Source organism: Sinohyriopsis cumingii, chromosome 2, assembly GCF_028554795.1.
Source record: "Sinohyriopsis cumingii isolate HCF-2022 chromosome 2, ASM2855479v2, whole genome shotgun sequence".
NCBI classification, from domain to species: domain Eukaryota; kingdom Metazoa; phylum Mollusca; class Bivalvia; order Unionida; family Unionidae; genus Sinohyriopsis; species Sinohyriopsis cumingii.
The window spans coordinates 28,553,575-28,574,645 of NC_142962.1; the positions used below are offsets into that span (position 1 = coordinate 28,553,575).

Consider the following 21,071-nt stretch of genomic DNA (forward strand, 5'->3'; position numbering starts at 1 on the left):
CCTGTCATCTCAGTCACAGTGTCTCAGATCTGTCATCTCAGTCATGATGTCTCAGACCTGTCATCTCAATCATGATGTCTCAGACCTGTCATTTCAGTCATGGTGTCTCAGATCTGTCATTTCAGTCATGGTATCTCAGGCCTGTAATCTCAATCATGGTGTGTCAGACCTGTCATCTCAGTCATGGTGTCTCAGATCTGTCATCTCAATCATGATGTCTATACCTGTCATTTCAATCATGATGTCTCAGACCTGTCATCTCAGTCATGGTATCTCAGACTGGTCATCTCAGTCATGGTGTCTCAGGCCTGTCATCTCGGTCATGGTGTCTCAGACCTGTCATCTCAGTCATAGTGTCACAGACCTGTCATTTCAGTCATGGTGTCTCAGATCTGTCATCTCAGTCATGGTGTCTCAGACCTGTCATCTCAGTCATGGTGTCTCAGATCTGTCATCTCAGTCATGGTGTATCAGACCTGTCATTTCAGTCATGGTGTCTCAGATCTGTCATCTCAGTCATGGTGTCTCAGACCTGTCATTTCAGTCATGGTGTCTCAGATCTGTCATCTTAGTCATGGTGTCCACACACTAGGAACGACTTTTTAAAAGAAACCCTTTATGTCTTCTGCTGTGCCATACAGAATTGTTAGACAATTCAAGAACAACAACAACAACATATATAACAAAAAGAAATTCATTCATAAAGAAACCTAGGGTCTCTATACAAAACATTCTCTCTCTCTCTCTCTCTCTCTCTCTCTCTCTCTCACACACACACACACACACACACACATCACGATATTAGAAAGAGCTCCAGGCACACAGGCAATACATGTCACTGGCCACACAAAACCAAACACTCTTAAGTGCTAAAAACCAGAAATGTGTTATGCCAAGGCTGGTTTCTTCTTATCTGCCCCACTTGAATTAAATATAATAATGTGACTGCATATGAAAACTGCACTAAAAGCCAGAGTGGTTCATTCATCAGTACAGATGCTATTCCACAAAAAGATTTCCATGAAGTATATCACTGCACTAGTGATAGCAATACTTGCCATATTTCCAGGACATAAAATATAAATTTCCAAGAAAGTCGTGAAGTAGAAATTTCCTTATGTCACTCCACACTTCATTAGAATTGAACCAGTAGGAATATTGTACTGCACAGCATAGTAACACTGCCTACCATAGAACGTTTTTCAAAATTAGAACTGAAGAAAGTTAAAATTTAACCGTATAAAAGATATTAATTATTTATTGTCAATTTCATATGACATCCATCGATTAAATGTGATAATACAGTAATAATATCATATGATTTTATGTTTCTATTTTCTCAAGCATAGAAGTTATGTACTTAAGGTTGACAAGTCACCCAATTACCCTCGTTAAGATATTCATCTTAATGTGCAGTACATGGATTTGGAAAAACAAAAGCATGTGGCTCCAGATGCTCACTGAACAATACTTCCAACACACAACAATTATAACTAGTTTTAACCTTTATTTTTCCTTTTCAAAGAGTGGATATATGGCTAGATTCTATTTTGATAACTATTCAGATTTTCATAAAAGAGTACAAAACCTGACAACCTTTATATAGAGTGAGAACCAATAATAGTACCTGATGAATACTGAGTTTTGAATCTGCTAACTAAATTGCAAGGTTGTGGCATAGTCTTGTGGGGAGACAAATAATATAACCCCTTTTCTGCAATTTTCTTGTCTCTGTACAATCTCCAAAAGAGATTCTACAAATATCTTTCTTACTGCTTAGCTGGTAATACAGAACATTCTGTAGGCATCAAAACTTAAAACAGTAATGCAATCCTGAATTTTTCTCAAATCATCTTGCCTTGTCTTTGAGGAAATTTTGAGGACTTCCACACATTTCTCTTCAAATATAAGCAGGTTTCCGTTATCATAAGAAAGTGACTTTTTGGTCCTTACCACCTTTCAAACTAACAAAGTGACTTTTTTGGTTCTTACCACCTTTCAAACTAACAAATTGACTTTTTGGTCCTTACCACCTTTCAAACTAACAAACTGACTTTTTTGGTCCTTACCACCTTCCAAACTAACAAAGTGACTTTTTGGTCCTTACCACCTTTGAAACTAACAAAGTGACTTTTTTTGTCCTTACCACCTTTCAAACTAACAAGTGACCTTTTTGGTCCTTACCACTTTTGAAACTAACAAAGTGACTTTTTTGGTCCTTACCACCTTTCAGACTAACAAAATGACCTTTTTGGTCCTTACCAACTTTCAAACTAACAAAGTGACCTTTTTGGTCCTTACCACCTTTCAAACTAACAAAATGACCTTTTTGGTCCTTACCACTTTTGAAACTAACAAAGTGACTTTTTTGGTCCTTACCAACTTTCAAACTAACAAAGTGACCTTTTTGGTCCTTACCACCTTTCAAACTAACAAAATGACCTTTTTGGTCCTTACCACCTTTCAAACTAACAAAATGACCTTTTTGGTCCTTACCACCTTTCAAACTAACAAAATGACCTTTTTGGTCCTTACCACCTTTCAAACTAACAAAATGACCTTTTTGGTCCTTACCACCTTTCAAACTAACAAAGTGACCTTTTTGGTCCTTACCACCTTTCAAACTAACAAAATGACCTTTCTGGTCCTTACCACCTTTCAAACTAACAAAATGACCTTTCTGGTCCTTACCACCTTTCAAACTAACAAAATGACCTTTCTGGTCCTTACCACTCTCTTCTTTCACAAATATTGATACTGAACTAAATATCATAAGCATGATGAGAAATTCTGAGAATTTTAGTAACAGATATTTAGACAGCCACCACTTTGTAAGTGCCATGTTACATAACAGATGTAGTACCAACAAGTGAACTAATGTACTTGCGAATACGACTTTAAATAGGTGTGAGTTGTTTTAAAATTTTATTGTTCCTCACTCCATGTAGTAATTCATGTTCTCCGTGTGTGTGTGTGTGTATGTGTATGTGTATGTGATCAAGCACTTTAATTCTTTAAAAAAGTGCTCCATGTGATGTTTTGTGTATAATTTTAATGTTCCTCACTCAAAGTAGTAATTCATGTCCTCTGTGTGTGTGTGTGTGATCAAGCACTTTAATTCCTTTACTGAAATGCTCCACATTTTGTCTATAACTTCAATGTTCCTCACTCCAAGTAGTAATTCATGTTCTGTGTGTGTGTGTGTGTGTTTGTGTGTGCATGCATGTGTGCACATACATGCATGCATGTGTGTGCACATGCATGTGTGTGTGTGATATCATGCACTTTAATTTCTTTAAAGAAATGCTCCATGTGATGTTTTGTGTATAACTTTAATGTTCCTCACTCTAAGTAGTAATTCATGTTGTATATGAGATTGGACACTTTAATTCCTTTCCTAAAGAGTTTCACACATTTAAAAAAAAATTCTAAGCAAAGACGAGACATACATGGCAGAATACAATTTTTTTTCTGTTCCACCAATGTTGTTTCATGATCACAAAATGTGCAAAAATTTAAAAACTTTGAAAACATTATCATTTGCTGTATCTAATTACAATGCACTTACTTGTCACTCCAAGCCCCTTTCCACTCAGCTTCATTGCCCCAAGGGTTTCGGACTCTCACCATGGGGATTTTGCCAGAAACCCTAGGGGTTTTGATCTCCATCTGAGAGAAAGAATATGGAATAATGGAATGATAATCAGTCTTGTGTTTTTTTATTTGACTATGTATATAGTACCAAGGATTTACATTTCCCCTATATCCAACCTGGCATCAGGATAAGAATCTATGGCTTTAACATAACATTTTTAAAATCTGAAGTCCGTTTTAACAGACAGAAAAAGAGAGAAGGGGTGAAATCAGTCAGTCTGACAGGGAAGCAGATACGTTTACTAAGACAAATGTCCATTAGTATTTTACCAAAGTCTGTTAATAACTTTAGCTAACTGAATGTAGTTTATCATTAAAAAACTCAAACATTAATAACAGTTTTCAAGAACCTCATGAAGTATGCATGGTGCCATTTACAGAATAAATGATCCTTTAATCAGATGACACTGCAACAAAGCAACCAACCAACCATCCACACCAACTTTTCTACACCTACCATCCCACCAACTCCTTTATCAACCATCCCACCAAAGCCTTATATACTAATGATGCCCACCAACTCATATACCAACCAACCAACTCCTTCTATACTAACCATCCCCACCAGCTCTTCTATACCAACCATCCCACCAACTCTTTTCATACAAACTGTTATATACATGTATATTTCTGTAACTCTTGGTACATGATTGTGTCTATATTACATATAATATTTATTCAAGATTGCATCTATATTACATGCAATATTTATTCATGATTGTCTATATTACATGCAATATTTATTCATGTTTGTGTCTATACTACATGCAATTTTTATTCATGATTGCGTCTATTACTGAAATACTTATTCATGATTGTGTCTATATTACATGCAATACTTATCACGATTGTGTCTATATTACGTGCAATATTTATCATGACTGTGTCTATATTACATGCAATATTTATTCATGATTATGTATATATTACATGCAATATTTATTCATGATTGTTTATATATTACATGCAATATTTATTCATGACTATATTACATACAATATTTATTCATGATTGTGTCTATATTACATGCAAAATTTATTCATTTTTGTGTCTATATTACATGCAATATTTATTCATGATTGTGTCTATATTACATTTAATATTTATTCATGATTGTGTCTATATTACCTTCACTATTTATTCATGATTGTGTCTATATTAAATGCAATATTTATCATTGTCTATATTACATGCAATATTTATTCATGATTGTGTCTATATTACATGCAATATTTATTCATGATTGTGTCTATATTACATGTAATATTTATTCAAGACTGTCTATATTACATGCAATATTTATTCATTTTTGTGTCTATAGTACATGTAATACTTATTCATAACTGTCCATATTACATGCAATATTTATTCATGATTGTGTCTATATTACATGCAATATTTACTCATGATTGTCTATATTACATGCAATATTTATTCATTTTTGTGTCTATAGTACATGTAATACTTATTCATGACTGTCTATATTACATGTAATATTTATTCATGATTGTGTCTATATTACATGCAATATTTACTCATGATTGTCTATATTACATGCCATATTTATCATGATTGTGTCTATATTACGTGCAATATTTATTCATGATTGTGTCTATTACATGCAATATTTATTCATGATTGTGTCCATATTACATGCAATATTTATTCATGATTGGGTTCGTGGAAGAATTAAGCTATTTCCCATTGGCTGGGTTAGGTTACAGAAGTATTTTAAAATATTAGATTCAGTAGTAAGATCTGTCACATGGGGTACACTGTGATATATAGTTTTAATAGAGAAATGAGTAATCAGATTCATTCCATTTTTCGTTTCATTATTTCTGAATCTTGTTTTCTATGTTAACTCATTAACCTCTGGAGGTTTTTGTCGTTTTCGCCTGAAATGCAAGTAGGAAAGACATTTTGTGGACTATTTCTGAATACATCCTAATACATCGACTTCCAAGTGATTTTCCATTAACCTAATACGTAGTTGTGTTAGATACATCGTTTTTCATTGACTATTTCACTCGCGCATGAACAGAAGGGTAAAAGTTGGAGCTTTTTTTTTGTGTGTGCTTAGCAGACCCATCATTTTCGTATTAAGATCACTCTATATTCTAAATGTCCATCTTATCCTACTTTTTGCAATGGCTCTTCTGTCTGTGTGCATTTCAGACCGGTCTGCCTTAGATCTGAGACCAAAAAGTCTCAAATCCGGACACAAAATCGGATTCCGACATCAGGGGAGAACTTTGGGTGGAAAAAAAATCGGTCCAAAAATTAGGTTTTTCCCTCTGTATTTTGTAGTGCAACTAGAATTTCCAACTTTGACAGAGATGTGTAGATCATAAACAACAGTGGAATCAAAGCAGTCAACAACTTTGACAGAGATGTGTAGATCATAAACTACAATGAAATCAAAGCAGTCAACAACATTGAGAGAGATGTGTAGATCATAAACTACAATGAAATCAAAGCAGTCAACAACTTTGACAGAGATGTGTAGATCAAAACTACAATGAATTCAAAGCAGTCAACAACTCTGACAGAGATATGTAGATCATAAACTACAATGAAATCAAAGCAGTCAACAACTTTGACAGAGATGTGTAGATCATAAACTACAATGAATTCAAAGCAGTCGACAGCTTTGACAGAGATGTGCTGATCATAAACTACAATGAATTCAAAGCAGTCAACAACTGACAGAGATGTGTAGATCATAAACAACAATGAAATCAAAGCAGTCAACAACTTTGACAGAGATGTGTAGATCATAAACTACAATGAATTCAAAGCAGTCAACAACTCTGACAGAGATGTGTAGATCATAAACTACAATGAATTCAAAGCAGTCAACAACTTTGACAGAGATGTGTAGATCATAAATTACAATGAATTCAAAGCAGTCAACAACTCTGACAGAGATGTGTAGATCATAAACTACAATGAATTCAAAGCAGTCAACAACTCTGACAGAGACGTGTAGATCATAAACTACATTGAAATCAAAGCAGTCAACAACTTTAAGAATGATCTGAAGCTGACAACATGACTTCCTGCTTCTGTAAAGGTAAAATTGGACACCACTGAAAAGAATGAACTGTATCACAAACATAATTTGTATTAATGACCTAGATTAACTACTCTGCTCTTCTGAGTGTACACACTGTGTGCTTATGTTGTTTATATACCTGTTCATCTAAACTACAAGAAATATTCTTCAAAAACTGTCCTACAATATATTTTGCAATTACAAAGTTGCACAACTTATCATTCATAGATAACTTTTTATTTTCAAAAACTTTTATTAGAAAACAAACTGATCAGGTAACTGTGGTTTCCAGCACTATGTGTGACCCAGGTGCATGTTTGTCACAAGTGAGCACATGAGTGAGTGAGTGATCAATCAGTGCACGAAGCACACGAAGGGGATGATAATGTCGAGTACCTGGCACCTAATAAAAGCCCATGGCACCCATCCTATTAGTTGGGGATATTTATGTCGTTCTCATCCCTGCAACTTAAATTATTTCTTTGTTCATTAAGGTACATGTAACACTGAAAGCACATATTTTACTAAGTACTAGAACTGGTTTGCTATAAATACAGACTGTACTCACCATTTTGACAGCTGTAATCGAATAGGCATGACCCACAACCAGTCCATTAGGCAGTTTAGCCTCCAGCTCATTCTCGTCAGCCTAGATAAGAAACAGCAGTAATGTCATTTACAAATAATTATCACTTAGAAAGTTTTGAATTAAAGAAGAAAACAACTGAAGAGAATACATAGCTTGTTTGCCTTTACTTACCAGGCCTCAACCATGACACAATCTGATATTAATGAATGTATGTAGCAGCATTTGATGGCATCTCAGCACAGTACCATTTATATGGTGCCAACAAAACGTAAAATAATACTAAAGCAATGAATATATTTTAATAACGTCTTGTAGCTACTTCTACTACATTTAAGACCCAATTCCATATCTATTTTCCTGTATGACCTTCAGGATCAAATCAGAAATTCCAAGTGTATTGTATATGTAGAATCTTTGGATGATTTCAATTTTGGAGGTCTTTTTCTGATCCATCTGTGAAATTGTTTGAAAAGTATTTTTGCCCTAACATCAACCAGAATCCATTGGACAACTTTTAGCACCAAATATAAAATTCCTTTCCAAAGAGCCTGCAATCGGTGTGATGCTGCCCTTGAAAGGAATGCTGTATTATGTCATTCATATATTCATCTTTGGAGGATCCTATTTTTCATATTTTTCTAATCCATCTGTGAAATTATTTGAAAAACATTTTTGATGTAACATCATCGACTAGAATCCATTTGTCTCGACTTTTAGCACCAAACAACTACAGACAGGTTCTGTGCCAACTATGAATTAGAACAAAGAATCTAAGCAAAGATTCAAAATTAGAAAACCGGTCTGTTTTCTCTGAACTATGACATACAGCTGCTATAGACAGAATATAATGATAGCATGAGGAAAGTACATGCAGGTATAATGTACTCTAGTACAAAAGCCATTAGACATGACCTTTTGCACACTTTAGATTGGTACTCTAACAAAGAGGAATCATAACAATGAATCGGATGTTAAATATTTGAAAGTAGAAATCAGCATGTTTCTTGGAAATAGGACAGCTGCTATTAACATAGCATATTAATAATGTTAGGAAAGTAAATGCAAGTCTATGGACCAGTGTACTCTTATGGCATAGTTATGTAGAGACCTCATTTACAAGAATAGTATCTGTGAGATTAATGGAATGTTAATAAAAATATTTTAAAATGAAAAAACCAATTTACTAAAACTTTTTTGGCAGATATAACGTAAAAGTGTAGTCCATACATAAGCAAGCATAAGGCATAATTTAGTGAAAAATAGTGTAATGATTATGCCAAAAGCATAATGGTTGGCATGTATGTGCACACATACACACACCAAGTCATCCATTTCTAATGCACACATCTAAAGACACACACACACACACACGCACACAGAGCCATTTACTTCCACAAGTTGTAAGTCCCTGTCTTAAAGAATTACACAAAGTGATTTGTAAATAAACACCCATCAAGGAGAGAATCTCTTACTTCTTACCTAATCCTCACTAATCCCAGGGATAATTAAATATTATTCAGCAGAATATGACAAATGGAAATACTGTGGATAAATAACATAAAAGTTTGGTCACATTTCATTAATGCAATTTAAATAACAGCAATTAAAATGTTATACACAGTGGTCTTCAGATAGATGGGTTTAAACCACCGCAATTAAAATGTTATACACAGTGGTCTTTAGATAGATGGGTTTACACCACTACAATTAAAATGGTATACACAGTGGTCTTCAGATAGATGGGTTTACACCACTGCAATTAAAATGTCATACAAATCTGATCTACAGATAGATGGGTTTAAACCACTGCAATTGAAATATCATACGAACGTGATCTACAGATAGATGGGTTTAAACTACTGCAATTGAAATATATGAATGTGATCTACAGACAGATGGGTTTAAACCATTGTAATTAAAATGTCATACAAATGTGATCTACAGATAGATGGGTTTAAACCACTGCAATTGAAATGTCATACAAATGTGATCTACAGATAGATGGGTTTAAACCACTGCAATTAAAATGTCATACAAATGTGATCTACAGATAGATGGGTTTAAACCACTGCAATTGAAATGTCATACAAATATGATCTACAGACTGATGGGTTTAAACCACTGCAATTAAAATGTCATACAAATGTGATCTACAGATAGATGGGTTAAATTGTGATTATAAATCAAATCACATTCATGATGAGGTACTTAAGCCATGGCTGCATGAATGGAAGTAAAATAAATAATTCTGATTTCAACTCAAGATGTCGTATCTAGAAGTTCTGATAATAGAAAACAAATTCATGAGGTTATGATGGGATAACATTTGGTTTATTCTAACTGTGACCAGTTTTCAGATAACAAAGAAACCATTTTATCTGAGAATATCTTACATCGATCGAACAACCCATCAGAGATCCTCTCTCGTGGGCCTTCAGCATGATCTCTGAAAGGTTTGCTGGGGCCTTCTTCAGGTCAAACATTTCAGTCACACCGCCCGTGAAGTCCTCCATGGCCTCACTAGTGCTGCCACCTTTCAGGGATTCATAGGATCCGACCAGTCTGTAACACAGTTGATGAAGTTATAAATTATGAATCATCCACATCTTTTAAAAACTTACAACCGATTAGTCTGTAACACAGTTGATGAAGTTATAAATTAGGAATCATCTACATCTTTTAAAAACTTACAACCGATTAGTCTGTAATACAGACCGCTCCGGTGGCCTAGTGGTTAGAAAGTCTGCCTCAGATGCGGGAGGTCGTGGGTTCGATCCCCGGCAGAGTCATACCAGAGACTTACAAAAATGGCACTAACAGCTGCCTTGCTTGGCGTTCAGCATTAAGAGGTTAGTGTTAGGACTGGTTGGCCTGGTGTCAGGATAATGTGACTGGGTGGCACATCATGCTACATGTCTGTAGCATGATGCCCCAGTGCTAGACATCACTATAAACTGCCACACTGCAGACATCATAGCGACATGACTGAAAAATTGTTAAAGCTACGTTAAAAATCAAAATCACACACACACACTCTGCAACACAGTTGATGAAGTTATAAATTAGGAATCATCTGCATCTTTTGCTAATTTACAACCGATTAGTCTGTAACACAGTTGATGAAGTTATAAATTAGGAATCATATGCATCTTTTACTAACTTACAACCGATCAGCCTGTAACACAGTTGATGAAGTTATAAATTAGGAATCATCTACATCTTTTAAAAACTTACAACCAATTAGTCTGTTACACAGTTGATGAAGTTATAAATTAGGAATCATCTACATCTTTTAAAACTTACAACTGATTAGTCTGTAACACAGTTGATGAAGTTATAAATTAGGAATCATCTGCATCTTTTACTAACTTACATATAGAAGACAGACATACACCTCTCCCTCGATAACTCATGTACAACGGGGTCCACAAACATAGACCAGACTGCGCTATAAGCGAGGTGTGAGTTACCGAGGGACCTCCAAAAATTGAAAAAAATTGCTTTGACATCAAGAAAACCGTAAGGGGGGAGCGGCGTTAGGGAACTGGGCTGTTTAATGACTGAATCCTCATTTTACAATCACATCGATAGTAATTTTTAATAATGTGCTTTTTCTAATGAAGTTGTTCGTTATTCCGTTTAAATAACATTTTTTTTCTCAAAATATCCAACATATGAAAGATCATTCCAAATGGTTTGAACAACCATCACACCTACGTGAAAAATCTGTGTATTACGCCACTGCTTTTTGTTTTCTTGATGAGTCTGGTTCCTGCAGTGGTGTTTAATAGTATCTTGCCAAATCGGATGTCCACAATTTGGGAACTAGACTAACTGTTGATACACCACCAGACAAGATTCCTTTTTTTTCAAAAAACATGCGACATTTATTTCGTGACACATCTACATCAAAACTCAATTTGTTATTGTTCAGTTAGTACAATGTTAGTGTCGTCATTTCATTGGAAGTAATAATGAAATTTCTTATCATCCCTGAGGTAATCTCTAAATGCCAGTTCAAGAATTCTCTGAAACCCGCTTGCCGACAATGGTCCGTTTCTGTGAAATCAAGCTCTTTATTTTACGAAGTATTCTTTTCGCTTTGCTGCCTTATCATCTTTGATCACAGTTATGAAAGAGTCGGTTAATTTAAGGTAGTTTCTGTTACATACACAATAACAATTTTTCCAGTGTTCGATTGATTAAATGAAGTCAGTTCACCCGACATACGACCGAGATCGCTAGATTTTAAATTAGTCCAATTTTTGTACCTTTTAACATTTCTTTTATTCCACCTCCTTTTTTTAATTCAAAAGAATAATTAACGTGATAATACAAAGGAGGCCAGCTTTTAATTCAGTGCAACAATACAACAAATACTTCCGCAAGTCAGTTATCAAAACACGGTCGGCACTTAATTAGGTTCTCAGAGGAACGCTCGCGGACATAGCTGTTACGGTAGATTGGCGCATTTTACGTTTAATTACAAGAGGACACATTGCATTTATGACGAGTACACTTAAAAGGAACTAAAAGATAGAACTAGAACACAAATTTCAATTGATAAAAAAATTATTTGCATTTTTTTTAATTAAAGTACTGCCTCCACTTGGCGTAAGTGACATTTTCATTGATCGAAATTTCCTTACATAATGTTAATTGCTGTGCACTAGGACTGTCATTTGGAAAGAAAATGTAAAAAATTGTATGAGCTATTTTTAAATTTGATATTTTATAGTGTTGATTAAAATTCCTAGGTCGTATCTACCGTTTTCAACAATAAAATGAGCGATAGATCAAAGTTTCCGTTACCAATTTTGATCGCGATTTTCTTCAAGTTCAAGAAATAAGGATACATTTTTGGGGTTTTTTTGGGTTTTAAAAATGGGATCCATGCCTGACACTGCATTATAAGTGGGTTCGCGAGTTATCAGAGCGCGAGTTATCAAGGGAGTGGTGTATCACTGTAAATTAATAATCAGGCAGTTGAAAATCTGTCAGCAAATTAATGACATAATGAATGTAATCCTTGTAATTTCTGAGAAAATAAACAAATCATGCAAGTATGGCTCAATGTAAGGTCGTTTAGGTTTGCTAGGACAGGTAGTAGCTGCTACCTTATGCCAACACATCACAGAATTGGCTAATTCCAACTTTTCTATAGGAAAATGACTCTGACCCAACACCTTAACATAAAGGTCCAAAAATGGGGCTGGAAGGATCAGAGGAAATGTTGTGTGTGTGTGTGTGTGTGTGGGTGTGTGTGTCTGTTTGTCTGTGTGCACACACACAAGGACATTAACGTGAAATTCATAATCTTACTTCGCATATGCTTTCTCCATAAGAGCACTCCAAAACTCATTTTTCTCAGCAGAGTGCATGAACACAAGCTGACCAGCATAAGTAGGTAGGCGATCATCCACCACAACTTCTGTCCATTTTCCCTGGTGCCAGAAGAAGAAATGGTAGAGGCCACAGTAGTCTGTTGTGAAGTCCTGATCATGGGGCACGACTCGCTGTAACAGCTTCTGATTGATGGTTAGTGAGGCAACAGCAGCCAACAACCAACAATCACCTGCAGTGGACAAGATATTTTTAATTGTAAAACTGGACATCTCTATAGTATTAAACAGTAAAACCTAACTCATCTTACACTTATGTAAGGTTGAACAAGGTTCCAATCTGCAAGTAATTACTTGAAATTTCGATGAAAAGTTCTAATTGGCTAGTAAATTTTGCAGGACAATCACAGGTTGACTTAAAAAAAAAAAAAAAAAAAAAACAAGACTCAAGCTCACTGATATCAATCACTGGTGAATGTATCATTAACTACAATTTACCTATCATGTACTATAAAAAGACTACAAGGGAGGACACTTCTCATGCAAACTATATAAGAATCAATGATGAAATTTTGAGAGACATTTCACCTGACACTTAAATATATTGGATGATTTTGAAGCAGTGAAGGTAGTTTTAAAGATACATCATTAAAATACTTATAAAGTCTCATTTTTTGTGTTTGTTATTGTCAACCAGTTTTTTCATAATTGGCAACCAAATGTTTGCAAACGGTGACCTTATTTTTAAGTTGGTATCCATTTGGCGACCAATGACCTACTTGGAGCCCTGTTGAACACAGTGAAGTGAAATTCAGCTGACCTCTATAATGTTAAATACTGTAAAAAGAGACTTATCTGACAACACAGTAATGTTAAACACAATAAAGCAGGACTCTGCGTTCACCTCTACAATGTTCAGCACATTAAAACTGGGCTTGTCTGACACCTCTTTATTTCTGAACAAGTAAACCTGGACTCAGCTGACACCTTATCACAATAAAGCAGACTTAGTCGACATCTCTATAATGTTAAACACAATAAAACTGGACTAAGCTGAAACCTCTATAATACCATAGTAAACCAGTTAGCTGACATGTGATAATTCTGAACACAATAAAACCAGACTTCGCTGACACATATCTAAATATTAAAAACACAGTAAAACTGGACTCTGCTGACATATCTATAATGTGTGCATGTGTGTGTGTGATTTAGACTTTTAATGTAGCTTTAACAATTTACTCATATTGCTATGATGCCAGCAGTGTGGCAGTTTATAGTGATGTCTAGCACTGGGCCATCATGACGCTGATGTGTGGAAAAAAAGGACCCAGCCAGACACAATATCCTGACACCAGGTCGACCAGTCCTAACACTAACCTCTCAATGCTGAGAGCCAAGCGAAGCAGCTATTAGTACCAGTTTTATAAGTCTTTGATATAACTCAGCGGGGTTCATACCCGTGAACTCCCAGATCCAAGGTGGATGCTCTACCACTATAATGTTTAGCACAACAAAACTGGACCTAGCTGACACCTCTTGATGTCCAATACAATGCAACCAGACTTAAATGACACCTCTATACTGTCAAACACTGTAAAACTGAACTTATCTGAGATCTCTATAACATAAAACAAAACAGTAAACTGGACTTAGCTGAGATCTCTATAACATAAAAACAGTAAACTGGACTCAGTAGGCACCATTATAATGCCAAACACAGAAAAACCAGACTTAACGGACACATCTATGATGTAAAACTCAGTAAAACTCAAACTTAGCTGATACCTCTATAATGCTAGATAGAGTAAAACTGGACTCAGCTGAGACCTCTATAATCTTAAGCAATGTAAAACTGGACTTAGCTGACACTTTTATAATGTTAAATACAGAAAAACTTTAATTTAGCCGACACCTCCAGAAGAACACCTGCACAAAGAGGACAACATTTACAAACTCTTTAGCTCAAATAACCTGCATATTCCACCTAGATAATAAAGACCTCTTTAGTTAAAGAACCTGAGATAGTTTAAATTGATTGATGCAACAATAAATCACAATATTTTCTAATTGCAATAGGATATCATTATACAGACACAAACCATCAATACAGAAGAATAGCAGATGGAATGAAACTAAATGATATAAACTGTTCAAAAATTAACATTTACTTGTCATCCTTCTATCCATTTAGTAGAAGTAAACAAGGCCACTAAAACCATACATGTTCTCCTTGTAATTACTACATCAACCAAAGCAACATGCTCCCTTTTTTAAATTACAAAGTTTTAGTCTATCACCTTGTATCAGTTATTAATGATCTAGAAGTCTGAAAGTACATTTCAGTAATTCCTATATACATTTAAAATACACCACATGTACATTTAAATAATTCCTATGTACATTCAATCAATACCATATGTACATTTAAATAATTCCATATGTACATTTAAATAATACCTTATGTGTATTTGTTGTCATTTCGATAAATATTACTTTTCCACCACGGTTTATGTTTATATGCTTACCTAATAGACTTATTAATAATTACACTCCCCCATACTAGTGCAAATCAAAAGCTTTATAAATTATTTCAGTGTCAAAACAATGTTCAGTGAACATTTGAAAAACAGAAGGAAAAGAAAAAAATGGGTTTTTCTCATTCCATATATTCAAACTATCCTACAAAACCCTTATGCAATAATACTGTAAACATCAATTCACTTGACTACTTTACATTATTCATGCAATGTGACATTACATCAATTCACCTGATATCAGTGGACTGTTTTATTTATGTATGCAATATTGTATCAATTTACTTGACTGTTTCACTCCAATTCACTTGACTGTTTTACAGTTATTCATGTACAAGATATTATATCAATTCACTAGACAGTTTTATAACCAGTCATGTATGTGATATTACATCAACTCACTTGACTGTTTTACAATTATTTATGTACACAATATTATATCGATTCACCAGCCTGTTTTATACTTATTAATGTACATGATATTACATTGATTCACTCAACTGATTTGACCATTTCACTGATTCACTTCACTGTTTTACAGTTATTTATGTATATGCATTACATCAACTCACTTGACTGCTTTACAGTTATTTATGTACAAGATATTATATTGATTCACTATACTGTTTTATAGTTATTCATGTATGAGACATTACATCAACTCACTTGACTGCTTTACAGTTATTCATGTACAAGATATTATATCGATTCACTAGACAGTTTTATAACCATTCATGTATGTGATATTATATCAACTCACTTGACCGTTTTACAATTATTTATGTACACAATATTATATCGATTCACTAGACTGTTTTATACTTATTAATGTACGTGATATTACATTGATTCACTCAACTGTTTTCACTTCACTGTTTTACAGTTATTTATGTATATACATTACATCAATTCACTTGAATGTTTTACAGTTATTCATGTAAATGACATTGTGATACATATATCAGATCAAAGGAAGCAATGATACATATCAGACAACTGTGATACAGATCAGATCAAAGACAACTCTGAAATATCAGATCAAAGGTAACTGTGGAACATCAGAACAAAGACTGTGATAAATCAGATCAAAGACAACTGAAACATCAGATCAAAGACAACTGTGAAACATATCAGATCAAAGACAAATGTGGAACAGATCAGATCAAAGACAAATGTGAAATATCAGATCAAAGACAACCGATACATATCAGATCAAAGGCAACTATGAAACATCAAATCTAAGACAACTGTGATACATATCTGATCAAAGACAACTGTGAAACATCAGAACAAGGACTGTGATAAATCAGATCAAAGACAACTGTGAAACATCAAATAAAAGACAACACTGAAACATATCAGATCAAAAGACAACTGCATTCCATATCAGATCAAAACAACTGTGATACATAGCAAAGACAACTGTGACACATCTCAGATCAAAGACAACTGCAATACGTATCAAAGATAACTTCAACACAGATCAAAGACAGCTATGATATGTATCAGATCAAAGACAAATTCTGCGATACATATTGTGATACTGCATGGATAACAATACCCTGCTCAATAAAGGAAAATACAGAACTCCCTCACAATAACAAAGTTTATAAGAACTTTAAAAAAATACTAATATTACCATGAAATTGGATTTATGAACATATCCACTGTAAAATAGGAACTGCCTTGAACTGCAGTGCCTTACAGCAAGGAAGTACTGTACTGGTACAACAAGTTTCCTTTACATACAAGTGTCACAGTATACATACATTCTTAACCTTTTTTGGCTCATTTTGTGATAACTTAGCACTTGCCAAAGTGTTTCCAAACATTAAGAAATGGAATTAAGTTAAATAAATCAATGCAACAGTGTATTCATTAAGAAAAGCAATCAGCTTGTATAAACTGAGGCAACAGTAAATTCATTAAGAAATGCAATTATGTTATATCAATTAGGCAATAGTAACTTCATTACTAATTGTAATTAGGTTATATAAAACGAGGCAATAGTAAAATGATTAACATATTAACCCCTGGAGGTTTTTGTCATTTTCGCATGAAATTTGAATAGGAAACACATTTTGAAAGCTATTTCTGAATACATCTGAAAACAGCAAATCCCAGGTGATCTTTCAATAACATACTGCCTAGCTGTGTTAGAAACATCATTTTTCATTGGCTATTTGGCTTGCACATGAGCAGAAGGGTAAAAGTTCTTTTTTTTTTTTTGCTAAACAGACCCATTATTTTGTTACTGAGACCATTCTTTATTCCAAATGCCTATCTTATCCTACTTTTTGCAAAGGTTCATCTGTCTGTTTGCAGTTCGAACTGGTTTGCCTTAGATCTGAGATCCACGAGAAGCTACTGGCAAGCTTTCTCACATACCCACATTGGCCAAATCCGAGACTGGAACCCAAGAAGACACAGGTGAGATGGCAGTGATCTGTAACAGTGAGCACTTCAGACCACTCGGCCACTTGGGACCCCCTACCCCAAGTATAAGGAATCCGCTAAGTTTGGTGCAAGTATTGATCCAAAACTAGCATCAATGTTAGAAACTGCTTTTTTTCTTTCTTTTAATTACAGTGTCCTTAGCTTTTGACCTCAAAAGTGAAAAGGTTCTTCCTTAAGGTAAGGGCAAGCTATCCACAAAGTTTGGTAATTGAGAAGGCAGACAACAAGTTAGTATGTGGAAACCATTTTATTTCTTACAGTCACAATTACTTTGTCAAATCTTACATGGTTCTTCCTTACTCCTAGTGCAAGCTAGCCACAGAATTTAGTAGCTGTAGGGTGGAGAATTCAGTTACTGTACAGAGACATTTACTTTTTTTTTTAGTCACAGTGGCCTTGACCTTAAAAATTTTGAGCCTGATATCAACAGGATTCTAACTTATTCAAAGTGCAAGCCATCAAAAAAGCCTGATATCAACAGGGTTCTAAGCCTGATATCAACAATATTCTAACTTATCCAAAGTACAAGCATCAAAAAAGCCTGAAATCAACAGGATTCTAACTTATCCAAAGTACAAGCCATCAAAAAAGCCTGATATCAACAGGATTCTAACTTATCCAAAGTACAAGCATCAAAAAAGCCTGATATCAACAGGATTCTAAGACTGATATCAACAAGATTCTAACTTATCCAAAGTACAAGCATCAAAAAAGCCTGATATCAACAGGATTCTAAGCCTGATATCAACAAGATTCTAACTTATCCAAAGTACAAGCATCAAAAAAGCCTGATATCAACAGGATTCTAACTTATCCAAAGTACAAGCATCAAAAAAGCCTGATATCAACAGGATTCTAACTTATCCAAAGTACAAGCCATCAAAAAAGCCTGATATCAACAGGATTCTAACTTATCCAAAGTACAAACAACCAAAAAAGCTTTGAAACTGTAGGCAATGAACAACTCGTTTTTGCACAGAAATATAATTGGAAACAGAAAGAATAATGGACTAACAGAGGGATGGATGGACATCATAACATACAATAATATGATCCATATTTAAACTGGAACCCTTATTAGGTCAACACACATTTGATAATCCACTGTTTTTAAACATTGGTGAAACCATGTTTTTGACAACATTGTTGCTGAGAACAGTAAGTAAACAAGAATTCAACCCTTACACTAGTGAACTGATTTAAGCATGTACTAAATTAGTACTATTGTATACACATGAGAACATTACAATGTCTTTTACCTGCAATATCTGAATGAGCAATGTAAGGTAAATGTCTGCCCAGGCACAAACAGAACCACACTGGCATCTGTTACATGTACTCAGAAGCAGGTCGCTATCTTTCCAGATAATGCCATGTTTTGTAAATTAAAATAATTTTGTACGAGTCATTAAAGTGGTGCAGGCCTATGGAAGGAGCTTCAGATAAACCCATGTTTCATGAGAGTGGTGCAGGCCTATAGTAGGAGCTTCAGATAAACCCATGTTTCATGAGAGTGGTGCAGGCCTATAGTAGGAGCTTCAGATAAACCCATGTTTCATGAGAGTAGTGCAGGCCTATGGTAAGAGCTCCAGATAAACCCATGTTTCATGAGAGTGGTGCCGACCTATGTAAGAGCTCTAAATAAACTCATATTTCATCAAGGTGGTGCAAGCCCAAGGTAAGAGCTCTAGATAAACCCATGTTTCATCAGAGTGGTGCAGGACTTGTGTAAGAGCTCTGGATAAACCTATGTTTCATTAGAGTAGTGCAGGACTAAGGTAAGAGCTCTGGATAAACCTATGTTTCATCAGAGTGGTACAAGCCTATGGTAAGAGCTCTACTAGATAAGCCATGTATATGCACACTTTACAGCAGTGCTGTCCAACCTTTTTGACACCATGGGCCACTGAAAAGCAACAACTATGTAGATGCTTGAGCTCTGTTGGGTCACATAAAATTTGCCCGAAGGCAGCATGAGGCCTGCAGGTTGCAGGTTGGACAGCACTGCTTTACAGACACAAAAAACAACTAAAAATGCATTAACATTATACAAAACAATGTAGTTTTAAGCATTCAGTCAAAAGTTATAAACATAATCCATCTGCCATAAACACTGTCCATGTTGTATGATGTTGCACTGTAATTAATAGGCCTGCTATGCTATTAGTTCAAGTTACAACGTTTTTTGTGCACATCTGAAATGATGGTACAGTAGAACCTGTCTTGAAAGACCACCTCTTCCACCCAAAAGTATTGGTCTCTCAAGACAGGTGGTCTCTCATAACACTATATAATCAATAAATCCATGCATGGAGATCCTGGTCTCTCACAACAGGTGGTCTCCCATAGCAGAGGTCTCTCAAGACAGGTTTTACTGTACTTGATCAAAACTCACGCAATACCCCACCGCACTCAAACAAAATGCAATTAGTTGCAAACCAGGAGTAAAATAAACAATTTATTCAATTCTTATCCTCTGTATAGTGTTATCTTACCCAGCTCTCCTTGCTGTACATCAAACCTAGAGGCACCCGAGGACACAAACAAAGGATTCTTACAGATTTCCTGTAACAAAAACAAAGTGAAATTTATAAATTTAATTTTCTTGTACATATTGGCATATCCATTCTATTAAGCATGTCCAAATTTTGATCTTGTGATCATACGACTTCCTGAAAACTTGACAAATATCAAACAAAATTTGTCAGAAGGGCAACTGTAATGCTTAAAATAGGTAGTTAAAAGTCTCCCGGGTTTTCAGGCAAGATTTAATTAAGATTTGTTGATCATGAAAAAAAAAAAACACACAAAACACAGTTCTTACCCAAATGGCGTACCTCTCAGCTGGGTGTGCCATACAGTCTTTGATGATGAACTGTCAAAACACATGTAACATATTTTAAAAAATACTTTCCAATCTGATCACTCAGGCAGGTGTAAATGTTACCTATATGAATTGCTGTCCAATCTGATCACCCATACAAATGGCATTGATGTCTGCAGTAAACACAACAACAACTTGCTTTAATAATACTTTTTGTAACACATACTAGAGAAAAGATTTTCATCTGCACTCACATTGAATGCATTTTCAAATTATTTTTTTGCAAGATACTGTCAACTAGTTAACCTAGATATAATTCAGTCTTGGTTATTTTGCAACTTAACCATGTGTTGCGTGAATAGCAGGTGCTTCAAGCAATCGGTCGATATGTCTCTGCCTCTGTCTCTATCCCTGTCCCTGTCTCTCTCATTTTCCATTTTTGGGGGAATCCAATTTTCAGTCTGATAACATATTCAAACCTTGGAACACAACCAAACACAATTCATTTCTCTATATTCACATCAATGAACAATGTTTGACATAACTGATACACACTATAGTACCCATGCATATGTGACATTTAGTGTTTAAGGACATATTTAGTTCTCTA

At 34.9% G+C, this 21,071-nt stretch overlaps 1 protein-coding gene across 9 annotated transcripts in view; it reads right to left on the minus strand.

The window, feature by feature from the left end:
- LOC149804532 (calpain-9-like) overlaps positions 1-21,071 on the minus strand; it is a 170,947-nt gene that overhangs the window by 99,961 nt on the left and 49,915 nt on the right. For all 9 annotated transcript variants that reach the window (XM_089941279.1, XM_089941238.1, XM_089941272.1 and 6 more), the window contains 5 exons: positions 20,133-20,202; positions 12,624-12,876; positions 9,695-9,863; positions 7,281-7,361; positions 3,569-3,669 (listed from right to left, as the gene is read on the minus strand). In XM_089941279.1, coding sequence (XP_089797405.1) covers positions 3,569-3,669; positions 7,281-7,361; positions 9,695-9,863; positions 12,624-12,876; positions 20,133-20,202 — 674 coding nt within the window. The remainder of the gene's footprint in view (positions 1-3,568; positions 3,670-7,280; positions 7,362-9,694; positions 9,864-12,623; positions 12,877-20,132; positions 20,203-21,071) is intronic.